The sequence below is a fragment of the Pseudophryne corroboree genome, chromosome 2 (assembly GCF_028390025.1).
Source record: "Pseudophryne corroboree isolate aPseCor3 chromosome 2, aPseCor3.hap2, whole genome shotgun sequence".
In the NCBI taxonomy this organism is placed as follows: domain Eukaryota; kingdom Metazoa; phylum Chordata; class Amphibia; order Anura; family Myobatrachidae; genus Pseudophryne; species Pseudophryne corroboree.
The window spans coordinates 674061438-674078937 of NC_086445.1; the positions used below are offsets into that span (position 1 = coordinate 674061438).

The window sequence follows — 17500 nt, forward strand, 5'->3', positions numbered from 1 at the left end:
AACCTCTGGTTTAGCTAGTAAGCATAAATATTTTACTTATTTATTATGATGGACGGGATGCTGCTGTCGATATACTGACAGCCGGCATACCATCCATCGGCAAATCATACTGAACCCCAGCCTGTAACATGACAGAAGCTGGTACTTTATCTCTCTCCAAGGCTTAGTACACAGACACCTAAACTGATACAATCTTTCCTTAAACAAACACTTATAGCAATATGCAGCATAGCGGCCTATATTATCCAAAGAAAATGATGAGGGCGATTTATCAAAGCTTGGAGACAGATACAGTACCAATCAGGCAGTTAGGAGCTGATTGTTCGATACTTTATTTCTCTCCATGCTTTGCTTAATCTCCTTTGTATTTATTTTTCATTTTCTTGAGAGCCCCACTCTACAGTGTAGGTTATTACTACCTATGTGGATAAGAACAATAGCTGCATTTTATCACTGATTTACTTGTGTTCTGAGCCAAGACTTTCCAGTAAAAGCTCTCCTCATCTGGATAAGACCTTAGAAGGAAAAGGTTCAGAATATGACACCTGGTTCATCCCCACACAATAACCTGGCAGCCTGGTGCATGCACTCCCCAGGTGGCTGAGCGGTTTTATATCTTTACAGCCTGTGTTATCCTCCCTGCCTGATAAGCAGATGTCCTGTGTCCTCTCTATATTGTGCACTTTCCCTCTGTGCCTGGCAAGACAACAGTTACTACATTACTAGTTTCACTGTGTTCAAGTTCATCCGTCTCACAGGGGTGTGTCAGGGATCTGTTCCAGCGTCATAAACAATATACTTAAATCTCTTCTTCATTAAAGCACAGCTACATGAGCGACACTATAGTAGCTCCAAGTAATGCTGCGCCTTCATGTATACAGGTTAAAAAGTAAAATAAAAATACACACACATTTTAATATCACTAAGGAACTGCTGACACAGGTTAAGGACAATCGAGTTTACATAGGGGTGCATGATAAGTGAGCTTGCTATGGTGAGTGCTGAATTTTCTGTTTGTATATATTTCAGTAGGTGGCCATGGGCTACAAGCACCACACCCCATGAGTGGTGAGTGCAGACATTGCACCCCGCTTCTGGGGTGGAGAGTGCTGTGGTTTAATATTTGTTTGTATATTGCAGGGTTAATCTTTGGTTAACTCTTATTAACTGTGGTCACAAGCTTTTTCATGCACCCCTATGTAAACTCAATTGTCCTTAACCTGTGTCAGCTGTTCCTTAGTGATTTATCAGCCAGTTTCAGGTGACTAGTGTACCTTTAAAAGCCATAAGGTATGTGGCACATTAAACCAAGTAGGCATATTTACCGTTATATTATGTGTGATACTATTGCCAGGTTTAATTTTTAAAGACTCTGTGATAGTGTAGGACCTGCAAGAAGGTGGGGTACCTTGGCGATCGGTTTGCAGGCTTCCGTGCATTCACCAATTCACTAACTAAACCCCCATCATTTATTTATTGATGTTTTGAGGATAAGTGAGCTTGCTATGGTGAGCGCTGAATTTTCTGTATGTATGTATGTATGTATGTATGTATGTATGTATGTATGTATGTATGTATACATACAAAGTGTTGTTCTCAACATATTAACACATGAAAACTGTAAAATCTTTTAATAGAAAGGTACTGTAACTATAACTTAACACAAATGTTTTGTAAATATTTTACCACATTACTATCTTTTTTTTTTAGCATCAATCATAAAACATATGTAATAAAAAGGTTATATTCGTAAAATGAGATCATGTAATTTAGAATAAGTTTCCTAATGTTTATGGGAAAAACACAGATTGGCTTTGTGTAATAAAAACAAAGTTAAGTGTACATATATTTTAACGGGAAACGGTCGCTAGGTCGGCACAGCTTAGGTAGACAGTCATTAGGTTGACCACTGAAGGTCGACATGAGTTTTTCACATTTTTTTAATTTTTTGGATTTTTCCATACTTGACGATCCACGTGGACTATGATTGGAACGGTAACCTGTGCCGAGCATAGCGAGGCACCTTGCCCGAAGCAGGGCGAGTGGAAACAGTGCACTAATTGGGGTTCCCCGTCACTTTACAAAGAAAACGACACCAAAAAAGTCCAAAAACTCATGTCAACCTTTTCACCTGTCGACCTAGTGCATGTCGACCTAAGTTGAGTCAACCCAACGACCCATAGCTTTTTCAGGAGGTCATGTGGATTTCACTTTCCCAGTCCAGACACTGGCTCAGTACAGTAAGTGCTGGGAGATTACCAGCTGCCTGTTAGAGCAGCTAAGCACCTGTAGAGGCTTGCCCTGCTATTCTGCTAGTACAAGCAGGCCGCTCACTATGCAATGTGTGCTGGAAGGGCGTGGATGTTTTATTCCTTCTAAATATAAAGCGGAGGAAAAACCTTACTCATAGTGCTATGTAACAGTAGTCTTACTGTAATGCGATCTGTTGCAGTGTTAATTATATACAAATGTTTTTTATTTTTATTTAATCTTCAGCCAATTTGAAGCCACAGGGCTAAATCATTACATCTGCCATTATATTGGCTGTTGCCACACCTGTAACTTAGAAGCAGCGTATTTGTGATGTATACAAAAACACTGTAAAAATGCTAGATGTGTTTACATGGTCATTTCCGGTTTCAGGAGCATTTGCCTTCATTTCAGTGTGGCTGTTTGTCAGCAGGTTCCATAGCATCTACTGATGTCAATTAGCAGCTGGTATATGCTGTTTTTACAGAAACAAAATACAGCATCCAAAACATAGGTGCAACACCAGCCATATGTGTATAGCATTATATTATTGTATATAATGTTTGCTGCATCTACTGGATTGTGATTCCCTGTGGCTACTATTCCTCAAAAATGGCTCTCCTTACCTTCATATATTGAGATGATATGAGGGTGGCAGATGGAACTCATTATCTCTGTCTCTCTCCGGATGTGGAGCATATCCTGTTCATCTTTTATACGGTCCTTCCGGATCGACTTAATAGCCACCTGGCAACAAAACAATAACACAAGGTGTTAACAGACTGGGCCATAAGGAGGGGGACAGGAAAGAGTGGGCCAAACAGGAGCTTGCTAACTAATACCCCTTTCACACCGCAGCTTGAATCCGGTAAATTGCCGATTTTTAAGGCTCCCTAAACGGTTCGAGCTGCGATGTGAAAGGGTCACCTTCAATTTACCGTTTTCAAAATACCGGTATTTTGAAACTGTAAAAAAGCAGGGCCCTATCCGTTTCATTGTGCAGTGTGAAAGGGTCTGAAACGGTATTTGCAAGCCCCAGAAGGTGATAGGCTGTCTCCATGTGTGATGTCACCAGGCAGAAGCAGGAAATAAACATTTAAAATGACAACCACTGTTTTGTATGGGTGAAACGGGTTCAGTGTGAAAGGTACCAAAACGGTAATGAAATGGTAATATACTGGTTACAGCATGCGATGTAAAGGGAGTTTAACTGCTCAGACCCATTTTAAGAACCGTTTAAAGAACCATTTCAAAAGCAGGTTTTGCGATGTGAAAGCAGCATAAGGGGGACATTTACTAAGCAGTGATAAGAGCAGAGAAGTGAGCCAGTGGAGACGTGCCCATGGCAATCAGCACTGAAGTAACATCTCTAATTTCATACTATAAAATTATACAGAGCTGCTGATTGGTTGATGGGGCAACTTCTCCACTGGCTCACTTCTCCGCTCTTATCACTGCTTAGTAAATGTCCACCAAAGTACCCGTCACACAGCTCCTAACTGTCAGGTTACATACATGCTGTGTTTGAATTAAAAAAAATGTCAAGAGCTGATTGGTTGATCGTTTCTCTCTCTCCACAGCTCATTACATCTGCCCCTATGGAGGTATATTTACTAAAGTGAAGTTTTTCAGAATAGGAGCTGTTGCCGATAGCAACCAATCAGATTCTACTTATCATTTATCTAGCACCTTCTAGTAGATAATATAATCTGATTGGTTGGTATGGGCAACATCTTCACTTGTGAAAACCCACACTTCAGTAAATATACCCCAAACAGAGCAGTTAAAGTATAAAAGTAGTTAGTTAGTGACAGTAGTTGCTACGCCAGAATCAACCACTATTTTCCCATCATCTGGCAGGTAGGATAGAACTTGATCCTCACAGCACTCCATATTAAGGGTCACATCACTGTAAGGTGAGAAGGCAGCAAGCTGCCAAGAAAGGAGCTTTCCAGTTTGCAGCATAAAGGAGAATACTTAAATAGGACTGTTAAATGTGAATTACATTTTCAGTACATTGATAGCTGATGTCTGTTCCAACTAGTTTATTTGTTCTCCGTTTAATCCTGTTTTCCGTCTTTACTTTTTACCCTTTACAGTACCAAGGAGGATGATGCGGTTCAAAAAACTTGCACAACTCACGAGGTTCATCAGAAACCCAGCCTGAGTAATAGCTATGTTTTCCCATAATGATAATCCGTATTGAATTACTGCAGAACAAGAGGTGTCAGGACTCACTGTGTCAGGAAGCCATGCTGAGGGACGCACTGACGGTATATAAAGTGCCCTCTCTCCCCCACTGCTGAAATTCTTAGGTAGGGAGGGAACAATGCTTTGTATTTAGAGAAACACAATACAAAAGAAGAAAGAAAAAAAAAAAAAAAAGATAATACAAAGTAATTGTAGAAGCAGGAATGCGGAAATAACGGAGTCCTACAACAGGAGCAGGACGGTGGATGTGCGTCATGTAGAGTAGGGGGGAGTTCTCTGACCACAAACATCCCCATTCAGAGGACAACTGTTATCACAGTGTACATGAGGGATGTTAGGGGTATGACAACAATCCGTACAATAAATGCAGTGTTGTTTCAGGTGGGTGCAACTAGGATGTGCTATAGTGGAAAATGGATTACATCACTCACAGGATTTAATTACAGTGTTTGTTTTTGTTCCTGTTTAAAATCAGACACATAGGACTTTGCTTTAAATCAGCATATTTTATTTTGAGACACTGAAGTATGGCCAGCAGACTACGGGGGTAATTCTGAGTTGATCGCAGCAGCAAATTTTTTAGCAGTTGGGCAAAACCATGTGCACTGCAGGGGAGGCAGATATAACATATGCAGAGAGAGTTAGATTTGGGTGTGGTGTGTTCAATCTGCAATCTAAATTGCAGTGTAAAAATAAAAGCCAGTATTTACCCTGCACAGAAACAAAATAACCCACCCAAATCTAACTCTCTCTGCACATGTTATATCTGCCTCCCCTGCAGTGCACATGGCTTTGCCCAACTGCTAAAAAATTTCCTGCTGCGATCAACTTGGAATTACCCCCTATGTGTAGTACTAGTATGTTAAGAACACACCAGAGAGCATTTATAATAATCAAAATGCTAATTGTGCAGTGCCAAAGCACTTTACTCCCTGTGTGCGTCATGAGGCCTGCAAACTCAATACAATTTCTGCCTAAGTACATAGGATTGTGGAGCAAGGTGGCAGCATAGCAATTGCGGAGAAACCGCTGGGTGAAATGAGCACCCCCCCTCACTCAGCACATAACGCTGTGCTGAGCAGGGGGAAAGATGTGTGTTGAGCGGTCTGTGATTGATCGCGCAGCACACATCTCCCTCAACATCTCCCCGGCAGTACAGCCCTTTAGAGTGGATGTAAAGGGGGGTACACACATAGATACCCGTGCTTATATTCTAAGCAATCTGACTAGACTGCTTAGAAGTTAAGCACAGATCTCTCTGTGTGTATGCCCCACATCGATATCTATGCGCGGCCCCACGCATCGCTATCACTGGTACTAGATTGGCCTGTGCACAATCTAGCAGGTTGTTCATTTCACCGCTGGGTGAAATTAGTGCCCCCCTCGCTCAGCACATATCGCGCTGTGCTGAGTGGTCTGTGATAGATTGCTCAGCACCCATCTCCCCCCCGAATGGGGCTTAAGACATCAGGGCACTTTGTCTTGCCAAGCAGTATAAAGATATTTCCTATTTCAGAGAGCTAATAAAAGAGAAAGGGATGCCGGACACGATTTAGTGGTCTATTTATGAAGCAGTGAAAAGAGTGGATAAATAGATCAGTAGGGAAGTTGCCCATGGCAACCAATCAGCTTCTCCCTTACATTTTATACAATGTTCTTGATAAAGGTCTCCTTCAAAGCTTATTGGTTGCTATAGGCAACTTCTCCACTGATCCCTTTCTTCACTCCTTTCATTGCTTCATGAATAGATGTCTTAATGTCATTGCTTGTTATGTGGAGTGATACATTAGCACTATGCAAAGGGTCTTAAATCTTACACCAATTTCCCAGCTGACAGGACAATATTTTGCCTCCATGTTGCAGTGGAGGAGCACTCGAAGCAATGTAACTCAGTGCTAAATTGCAAGCCCTAAAAACTGTAGCATTTCCCAATATCCGGTGTTCTAAACATTACATCCTATATTATTGTTATTTTCCTTGGACTAGAAGTGCACCATCCATCAGTGACATTTGGTGAATGCAATGGCTTAGGAGGCATAGGCTAGTATCAGAGCCAGAGTTATACCCCTTTTCTCTGACGTCCTGGATGCTGGGACTCCGTAAGGACCATGGGGATTAGCGGCTCCGCAGGAGACTGGGCACAACTAAAGAAAGCTTTAGGACTACCTGGTGTGCACTGGCTCCTCCCACTAAGACCCTCCTCCAGACCTCAGTTAAATTCTTGTGCCCGGCTGAGCTGGATGCACATTAGGGGCTCTCCTGAGCTCCTAGAAAGAAAGTATATTTTAGGTTTTTTTTATTTTACAGTGAGATCTGCTGGCAACAGACTCACTGCAGCGAGGGACTAAGGGGAGAAGAAGCGAACCTACCTAACTGGTGGTAGCTTGGGCTTCTTAGGCTACTGGACACCATTAGCTCCAGAGGGATCGACCGCATGGAACCGGCCATTGATGTTCGGTCCCGGAGCCGCGCCGGCCCCCTTACAGAGCCAGAAGCAAGAAGTGTTCCGGAAAATCGGCAGCTGTGCGCCATTGCTCCTCATGCACACCTCACACTCCGGTCACTGATGGGTGCAGGGCCCTGGAGGGGGGGGGGGGGGGGGCGGGGGGGCGCCCTGAGCAGCAATATAACACCTTGCCTGGCAAAATCATCACAATATATAGCCCCAGAGGCTATATATGTGATAAACACCCCTGCCAGAATCCATAAAAAAGCGGGAGAAAAGTCCGCGAAAAAGGGGCGGAGCTATCTCCCTCAGCACACTGGCGCCATTTTCTCTTCACAGTGCAGCTGGAAGACAGCTCCCCAGGCTCTCCCCTGTAGTTTTCAGGCTCAAAGGGTTAAAAAGAGAGGGGGGGGCCGACACCAGAGTGGATGGATAGGTGGAAGGTATTAACCGACAATGTCAACTCGTTACATAGAAGGCTGGATGACGTAAAACAGCTGTGGGACAGCCGGCTTCTCAGCCCGCGCCTGCCCAGGCGTCTCAAAGGCCATCAGGGGCTCAAAAAAGCGCCCGTCACCTCAGATGGCAGACACAGATGTCGACACGGAGTCTGACTCCAGTGTCGACGAGGTTGAGACATATACACAATCCACTAGGAACATCCGTTACATGATCTCGGCAATGAAAAATGTGTTACGCATTTCTGACATGAACCCAAGTACCACATAAAAGGGGTTTTATTTTTGGGGAGAAAAAGCAGCCAGTGTTTTGTTCCCCCATCAGATGAATGAATGAAGTGTGTAAAGTAGCGTGGGTTCCCCCGATAAGAAACTGGTAATTTCTAAAAAGTTACTGATGGCGTACCCTTTCCCGCCAGAGGATAGGTCACGTTGGGAGATATCCCTTAGGGTGGATAAGGCGCTCACACGTTTGTCAAAAAAGGTGGCACTGCCGTCTTAGGATACGGCCACCTTGAAGGAGCTTGCTGATAAAAAGCAGGAGGCTATCCTGAAGTCTGTATATACACACTCAGGTTATATACCGAGACCTGCAATTGCCTCAGCATAAATAGTGCTGCTGCAGCGTGGTCCGATACCCAGTCAGATAATATTAATACTCTAAGACAGGGATAATAGTTTGCTAACATAGAGCATATTAAAGACGTCGTCTTAGATATAAAGGATGCACAGAGGGATATTTGCTGGCTGGCATCCAGAATTAATGCAATGTCCATTCTGCCAGGAGGGTATTAGAAACCCGGCAGTGGACAGGTGATGCTGCCTATAAAAGGCACATGGAGATTCTGCCTTATAAGGGTGAGGAATTGTTTGGGGATGGTCTCTGGGACCTCGTATCCACAGCAACAGCTGGGAAGAAAACATTTTACCTCAGGTTTCCTCACAGCCTAAGAAAGCACTGTATTTTCAGGTACAGTCCTTTCGGCTTCAGAAAAGCAAGCGGGTCAAAAGGCGCTTCCTTTCTGCACAGAGACAAGGGAAGAAGGAAAAAGCTGCACCAGCAGCCAGTTCCCAGGATCAAAAATCTTCCCCCGCTTCCTCTGAGTCCACCGCATGACGTTGGGGCTCCACAGGTGGAGACAGGTGCGGTAGGGGCGCGTCTCGGGAACTTCAGGGACCAGTGGGCTTGCCCACAGGTGGATCCCTAGGTTCTGCAAATAGTATCACAGGGATACAGGCTGGAGTTCGAGGCGACTCCCCCTCGCCGTTACCTCACATCAGCCTTGCCTGCTGCCCTCGGAGAAAGGTAGTACTGGCGGCAATTCACAAGCTGTACTTCCAGCAGGTGAAATCAAGGTACCCCTCCAACAAGGCCGGGGTTACTATTCCAAAATGTTGTGGTACCGAAACCAGACGGTTCGGTGAGACCCATTCTAAAATTGAAAGCCTTGAACACTTATATACGAAGGTTCAAGTTCAAAATGGAATCGCTCAGGGCGATTATTGCAAGCCTGGAGAATTTCATGGTATCACTGGACATCAAGGATGCTTACCTGCATGTCCCTATTTACCCTCTTCACCAGGAGTACCTCAAAATTGTGGTACAGGATTGTCATTACCAATTCCAGACGTTGCCATTGGTCTGTCCCCGGCACCGAGGTATTTACCAAGGTAATGGCCGAAATAATTATCCCATACTTGGACGATCTCCTTATAAAGGCGAGGTCCAGGGAGCAGTTGTTCGGCGGAGTAGCACTATCTCGGGAAGTGCTACAACAGCACGGCTGGATTCTGAATATTCCAAAGTCGCAGCTGGTTCCTACGACGCGTCTACTGTTCCTGGGTATGGTTCTGGACATAGAACAGGATAAAAAGGGTTTCTCCCTGAGGAGAAGTCCAAGGAGTTGTCGTCTCTAGACAGAGACCTCCTAATACGTATACAGGTGTCGGTGCATCAATGCACGCGAGCCCTGGGAAGGATGGTAGCTTCTTACGGAGAAATTCCATTCGCCAGGTCCCATGCAAGGATTTTCCAGTGGGATCTGTTAGACAAGTGGTCCGGGTCGCATCTTCAGACGCATCGGCGGATAACCCTGTCTCCAAGGGCCAGGGTGTCGCTGTTGTGGTGGCTGCAGAGTGCTCATCTTCTAGGGGGCCGCAGATTCGGCATACAGGACTGGGTCCTGGTGACCACGGATGCCAGCCTTCGAGGCTGGGGGGCAGTCACACAGGGAAGAAACTTCCAAGGCTATGGAAAAGTCAGGAGACTTCCCTACACATAAATAATCTGGAACTAAGGGCCATGTACAATGCCCTAAGTCAGGCTAGACCCCTGCTTCAACACCAGCCGGTGCTGATCCAGTCAGACAACATCACGGCGGTCGCTCATGTAAACCGACAGGGCGGCACAAGAAGCAGGATGGCGATGGCAGAAGCCACAAGGATTCTCCGATGGGCGGAAAATCATGTGTTAGCACTGTCAGCAGTGTTCATTCCCGGAGTGGACAACTGAGAAGCAGACTTTCTCAGAAGACACGACCTCCACCCGGGAGAGTGGGGACTTCATCCAGAAGTTTTCCAAATGATTGTACACCGTTGGGAAAGGCCACAGGTGGACATGATGGCGTCCCGCCTCAACAAAAAGCTACAAAGATATTGCGCCAGGTCAAGGGACCCTCAGGCGATAGCTGTGGACGCTCTGGTAACACCGTGGGTGTACCAGTCGGTGTATGTGTTCCCTTCTCTGCCTCTCTTACCCAGGGTAATGAGAATAATAAGAAGGTGAGGAGTAAGAACTATACTCATTGTTCCGGGTTGGCCAAGAAGAGCTTGGTAACCAGAACTCCAAGAAATGATCTCAGAGGACCCATGGCCTCTGCTGCTCAGACAGGACCTGCTGCAGCAGGGGGCCTGTCTGTTCCAAGACGTACCGCGGCTGCGTTTGACGGCATGGCGGTTGAACGCCGGATCCTGAAGGAAAAGGGCATTCCGGAGGAAGTTATCCCTACGCTATTTAAAGCTAGGAAAGAAGTGAACGCAAACCATTATCACCGCATATGGTGGAAATATGTTGCGTGCTGTGAGGCCAGGAAGGCCCCAAAGGAGAAATTTCAGCTAGGTCGATTTCTGCACTTCCTACAGTCAGAGGTGACTATGGGCCTAAAATTGGGTTCCATGAAGGTCCAGATTTCGGCTCTATCGATTTTCTTCCAAAATAGAACTGGCTTCACTGCCTGAAGTTCGGACTTTTGTTAAGGGAGTGCTGCATAGTCAGCCCCCGTTTCTGCCTCAAGTGGCACCGTGGGATCTCAACGTGGTGTTGGATTTCCTGAAGTCGCATTGGGTTGAGCCACTTAAATCCGTGGAGCTACAATACCTCACGTGGAAAGTGGTCATGCTGTGGGCCGTGGCGTCGGCCAGGCGTGTATCAGAATTGGCGGCTTTGTCATACAAAAGCCCTTATCTGTATTTTATATGGATAAGGCGGAATTGAGGACTCGTTCCCAATTCCTTCCTAAGGTGGTATCAGTTTTTCATGTGAACCAACCTATTGTGGTGCCTGCGGCTACTTGGGACTTGGAGGATTCCAAGTTACTGGACGTAGTCAGGGCCCTGAAAAGTATATGTTTCCAGGACGGCTGGAGTCAGGAAAACTGACTCGCTATTTATCCTGTATGCACCCAACAAGCTGGGTGCTCCTGCTTCTAAGCAGACTATTGCTCGCTGGATCTGTAGCACGATTCAACTTGCACATGCTGCGGCTGGACTGCCGCACCCTAAATCTGTAAAAGCCCATTCCACGAGGAAAGTGGGCTCTTCTTGGGCGGCTGCCCGAGGGGTCTCGGCTTTACAACTTTGCCGAGCTGTTACTTGGTCGGGTTCAAAAATTTTTGCAACAGTCTACAAGTTTGATACCCTGGCTGAGGAGGACCTAGAGTTTGCTCATTCGGTGCTGCAGAGTCATCCGCACTCTCCCGCCCGTTTGGGAGCTTTGGTATAATCCCCATGGTCCTTACGGAGTCCCAGCATCCACTTAGGACGTCAGAGAAAATAAGATTTTACTCACCGGTAAATCTATTTCTCGTAGTCCGTAGTGGATGCTGGGCGCCCATCCCAAGTGCGGATTGTCTGCAATACTTGTTTATAGTTATTGCCTAACTAAAGGGTTATTGTTGAGCCATCTGTTGAGAGGCTCAGTTATATTTCATACTGTTAACTGGGTATAGTATCACGAGTTATACGGTGTGATTGGTGTGGCTTCCTATTTGTGTCAGCTCTTCCGGGCACAGTATCCTAACTTAGGTCTGGAGGAGGGTCTTAGTGGGAGGAGCCAGTGCACACCAGGTAGTCCTAAAGCTTTCTTTAGTTGTGCCCAGTCTCCTGCGGAGCCGCTAATCCCCATGGTCCTTACGGAGTCCCAGCATCCACTACGGACTACGAGAAATAGATTTACCGGTGAGTAAAATCTTATTTTCCACTAGCTCAAAAAACAAGGCTAAATGCACGGGCACGCACATTTACTCGTGTTTTTAGCTAGTAGAAAAGGGCCCCCCCCCGCAAGAACCTGGATCAAGTGACCCGTGAATCCTACCCAAGTAACTACCTGGGTAGGACACAGGAATGATCCGGGTAGGGTTGTAGTTTAAACGGAAGCCGTGTCGATGCGACATGGCTCCCATTTACACTGTATGGAAGGGCGGCGCTGGGAGATCATGTGATCTCCCAGTGCCGCGTCACTAGCAGCGTCACCAACCCGGCAATATGCCGGGTTGGTGAGCGCAGTGGGAAAGGGGGCTGAGCGCGGGCCGCAGCCGGGTAGCACCCGTGTCAGGCTCCCGGCTGTGACCCGTGCTCAGGGGTATTACACACATCAACCTGATAGTTCTTGTCAGCATTATACAAAGGTGCAGCAGTATATACTTTGTTAGAAATATCATATCTGGATATATAGGCTAAGTTATAAATCCTCTTTGTATTATTCAAATCATTTTTATATAGTCAAAACTCTGGCGTATACTGGAGTATGACAGGTGAGGCATGGGCCATCATAGCACATCACTGTCACCCATTCACTACATTCATGAAATGGATTGTGCCATTTACAAAATCCTCAGACAGACCAGAAGATATTCACAAGGTTGATAACAAAGATGCTATGTCATACAATTGTGCTAGACGCGAGGAGTGTAACCTGTGCTTGCCCCTGCTTTACTGAATAGAGCAAGCAGCATTCAAACATACTGTAGACCAGCCCTGGCCAACCTGTGGCTCTCCAGCTGTTGTAAAACTACACATCCCAGCATGCAAGGATACCGTTTTACCATTCACTAATCGCAAAAGTGTGGCAGGACTTTCTGGGACTTGTAGCTTCACAACAACTGGTGAGCCACATGTCAGCCAGGCCTGCTGTAGACCAGGAATGGGGTGAATGAAACAAATAGGTTCAATTCCCATACCTAAATGCTAGTAATACTGCGCTCTGTCTCACCGGTGGCCTTTAGAATGAACACATTATATAGATATATACCTATATGTTCTAAAGATCCTTTTTTGTGCATGGAAAAATAAAAAAAATAAAAGAATAAATATATATATATATATATATATATATATATATATATATATATATATATATAATTTCAGGCAAATCATAACTTGCTCACTGTGTGCAAACAGTATTTTTCTAAGTTAGCCATTGCGTTTGAATGCATATATGCTGCTGTATTTGAAATATCTCTTACCTAAATAAGTCCAGATGTATATACAATTACATACAGATGGTGTAATGGTTAGCATTACTGCCTCACAGCACTGAGGTCATGGGTTCCATTCAAACCAAGGCCCTAACTGTGTGGAGTATAATCTCCTTGTACTTGCATGGGTTTCCACAGGGTACTCCGGTTTCCTCCCACAATCCAAAAATATACTGGTAGGTTAATTGGCTCCCAACAAAAATAGATTGTATGCTCCACTAGGGCAGGGACTGATGTGAATGGCCAAATATTCACTGTAAAGCGCTGCGGAATAGGTGTGCGCTACATAAAATAACTGGATAATAATAAGAAGAATTACTACTACTACCACCACCACATAACAAAATCAAGCAGCATCACATGGCCTAAAAAGAGTGCAGCAGACATTAAATGTATGCTCCCAGGCAACGCAGGCTAACAATAACTCAATATTAATGCTAATACATAAGAAAAAAATAAACAAATACATAAACAAAAGTAAAAACAATTTCTCTTACATCCTAGTCCGCTGCGTTTCTAGAGGGCAGGGGACCCGTGTGCAGACTCCGTGTGTGGGCCCCCTTCTCTCCCGTAGCCGTCACTGCTAGTGCTCTCAGCGCTGAGACTCTGGCACAGTACCAGAGTCTATAGCGCATGCGCAGGACTCCGAAAAATGGCCACCACACCATTTTGCCGGAGTCATGCGCATGCGCTGTAGACTCTGGCACTGTGCCAGAGTCTCTAGCGCTCAGTGCGCTAGCAGCGGCGGTGACCACACACAGTCGCCAATGAACGCCGGAAAGGTAAGTATAGAAGAAATGGGTGCAGTGTGTGCGGTGGGGGCCCCCTCTGGACCCAGGGGACAGTGTGCAGCGCACACACTGCACCCATTATAGATACGCCAGTGGTCCTAGTGGATACTGGAAATCTGTACTTTAGTGCCATGTGGTATACATCGGGTCCACTGGAGCCTGGCACTTTAAAAACCTTTAGTGTGTATATGCGTGCTGGCTACTCCCCTCTATGCCCCTCCTACCAGACTCAGTTTAGAAACATGTGTCCAAGGAGCTGGGTGCATTTCTCTGGAGCGACAGAGTTTCCTTTATTTTTTAGGTTAGTTATTTATTTTCAGGTAGTACTGGTTGGCAGTCTACCTGCTTCATGGGACTTACAAGGGGGACCAAACCAACCTCCTGAGGGTTAATGGTTCGTAATCCCAGATGACAGGACACTGAGCTCCTGAGGTGCTGTTTCACTCACCATATTGTGTGTACCCACGCCAGCAGCTAGCCGCCACCTCTAACAGATGCCGAAGATCGTCAGGTTCGGTGAGTGTTAACACCGGATTCCCGGTTAGCGGGACCCCGGTGCGGTTTTGGCAGCATGTGATGCGGCGGTCAAGAGCCACGAGCTGTTGTGCCTGTCGTGGACTACATTGGCTCAGCGGGCTCATGCTCCACAGTGCTCCCGGTCATTAGGCTTTGTGGGAGGGGGAGGCGGGAGGACGAGTTGGACTCTCTGTCCCCCAGGGTGGAGGCCCTCATTTATGAGAGGTTCATCACACCGAGATCAGGAAGCAGACCCAGATGAGGAGTTGTACTTTAATGTTAGACCCAAGACCTCAGCCACTTTTCCTGTGTCTAAGGAATTAAACTCCCTGGCCAGGGAGGCATGGGTAAACCCTGACAAGAAATGTAAAACTCCTCAGAGGTTATTATCTACTTTTCCCCTCCCAGCTGAGGACAGGAAGGTATGGGAAAATACCCCGTCAGTCGATACGTCTGTGTCCAGACTGACTAAGAAATTGGTACTGCTCGTGCCAGGGGCTATATCCCTTAAAGACCCTGCTGACCATAAAATTGAGACCACTCTCAAGGCAATATATATATATATATATATATATATATATATATATATATATATATATATATATATATATATATATATATATATATATATATAGCAGCGGGTGTAGCACAGCGCCCCACAATAGTTTGAGGGAACAATTTCCAGGGCAGTAGTCAAGTGGTCAGATATTATTATTAATGGATTAGACACTCTGCCCCAGGATGAGGTCATTACTCTGCTGCAACACATACAGGATGCTGCTAATTTTATGAGCGAGGCTATAAAAGTAACTGTGTAAGAATAATGGCCACACTACTGCTATGGCAGTTTTGGCTCATAGAGCTCTGTGGTTAAGTCAATGGTCAGCGGATGCAGATTCCAAGAAGGGTGTAGAAAATCTTCCCTTTACAGGTGATGCCTTGTTTGGGGACGAATTAAATAAATGGATCTCCCAGGCAACGGCGGGTAAGTTGGCTGCACCACCTGCTAGACGTTCTTACACAGGACCCTCCTTGCAGTCCTTTCATGTGGCAAGGTTCAGAGGCAGGGGCCGGGGGTCTCCACCACTCCGAGAGGATCTTGTGGTAAGTCCCATTAACCTGCAACTGCTGCATCCATAGACCAGACCACCGGATCCCCTGCCACTAAGCCTTCCACATGACGGTTGGCCCCAGCAGCAAGGTGACTTTCAGGTAGGTGCTCGCCTTCAACACAAGTCCTGCCAGGATCCTTGGGTGAGGGACCTAATTTCCCACGGATACCGGCTGGAATTTCAAGCACTTACTCCTCACAGAAGTTTCAAATCGGGCTTACCAGTTTTGCCCGCAGCAAAAGTTACCTTGCAAGAGACTATTCAAAAACTTTTGCGGGCAGTGGTGGTGGTTCCGGTACCTCCTCCGTTACTCAGTGATTTTTACTCCAGTCTTTGCCATTCCAAAACTGGACGGTTCGGTGCAACCCAACAAAAACCTGAAGTCTCTAGACCCATATGTGCAGGTGGTCCGGTCTGGAGAAGGGGGAATTCCTGGTATCCCTAGATGTCAAGGATGCCTACACATTCCCATGTGGCCCCCTCACAGGCTTACCTCAAGTTTGCCATCTTGGATGACCATTTCCAGTTTCAGGCCTTGCCCTTTGGCCTGTCCACAGCTCCAAGGGTCTTCACCAAAGTCATGGCCGAGATGATTCTGCAACTGCGCATGATGGGAGTCAACATAGTCCCCTACTTGGATGATCGCCTAATAAAGGCTATGTCCAGGCAGCGTCTATTGCACAGCATTGATCTGACGACTCGCCTGTTTACAGATCATGGGTGGATCCTAAATTTTCAGATATCTCACCTGGAACTGGCCAAACGTCTTCAGTTCCTGGGAATGATACTAGATACAGTGTCTCAAAAGGTGTTTCTTACGATGGACAAGGCCTTGGCTATCCAGGCTTTAGTCCACTCAGTGCTCCGTCCTCGCAAGGAATCCAAACATCTTTGCATACGCTTTCTGGGCAGGATGGTTGCTGCTTACGAGGCAATCCCACATGGCAGATTTCATGACCGGCCATTTCAGCTGGATCTGCTGGATCCAGCTGATGCATGTGAAGGGGTCTCGCCCCTTATCTCCGAAAGCCCAGATTTCTCTATTATGGTGGCTACAAGTTCCTCACCTGGTAGAAGGCAGGAATTTCAATATCCACTCGTGGATTCTACTGACAACGGATGCCAGCCTCCAGGGTTGGGGGGCTGTGAACCAAGGGGCCCAGTTCCAGAGGATATGGTCAGTTCAGGAATCTGCTCTGCCGATAAACATCCTGGAAGTCAAGGCAATTTACAATGCTCTTCTGCAGGCTTCCCATCTTCTGAAGGATCAGGCGATCCAGGTTCAATCGGACAACGCCACGGCGGTGGCGTACATAAACCGACAAGGGTGATCAAGAAGCAGAGCGGCAATGAGAGAAGTGTCAAGAATACTGATCTGGGCGGAGGCCAATGCAAGGGCCATATCAGCCATATTCATTCCAGGAGTGGACAACTGGGAAGTTGACTTCCACACCAGACCCGACCTTCATCCGGGGGAATGAGGCCTACATCCCCAGGTGTTTCAACAGTTAATTCACCGGTGGGGCTGTCCGCAGATAGATCAGATGGCTTCTCGTCTCAACAAGAAGCTATACCGTTACTGTTCCAGAACGAGGGATCCGCAGGCTGTAGCAGTGGATGCGCTGATGACATCATGGATGTACCAGTTTGTGTACCTGTTCCCTCCTCTATCGCTAATCCCAAGGGTTCTAGAAAGACTAAAATGGGAAAGCGTTCTAGCAATTCTAATTGCCCCAGATTGGCCTCGACAGGCGTGGTACCCGGACCTCCTAACTATGGCTCTGGAGGATCCCTGGCCTCTGCCATTATAAAAAGGATCTTCAACAAGGTCCGTTCGTCTATCCAGACTTACAGCAGCTACGTTTGACGCCTTGGAAGTTGAGAGGGAGATTCTAGCAAGAAAAGGTCTTTCCTCCCGGGTTATTTCCACCATGGTCCAGGCCAGGAAGATGGTTACGTCTAA

At 46.3% G+C, this 17500-nt stretch overlaps 1 protein-coding gene across 1 annotated transcript in view; it reads right to left on the reverse strand.

The window, feature by feature from the left end:
* NUAK2 (NUAK family kinase 2) overlaps nt 1-17500 on the reverse strand; it is a 36487-nt gene that overhangs the window by 11953 nt on the left and 7034 nt on the right. Inside the window, exon 2 of the mRNA XM_063955110.1 lies at nt 2877-2997. Coding sequence (XP_063811180.1) covers nt 2877-2997 — 121 coding nt within the window. The remainder of the gene's footprint in view (nt 1-2876; nt 2998-17500) is intronic.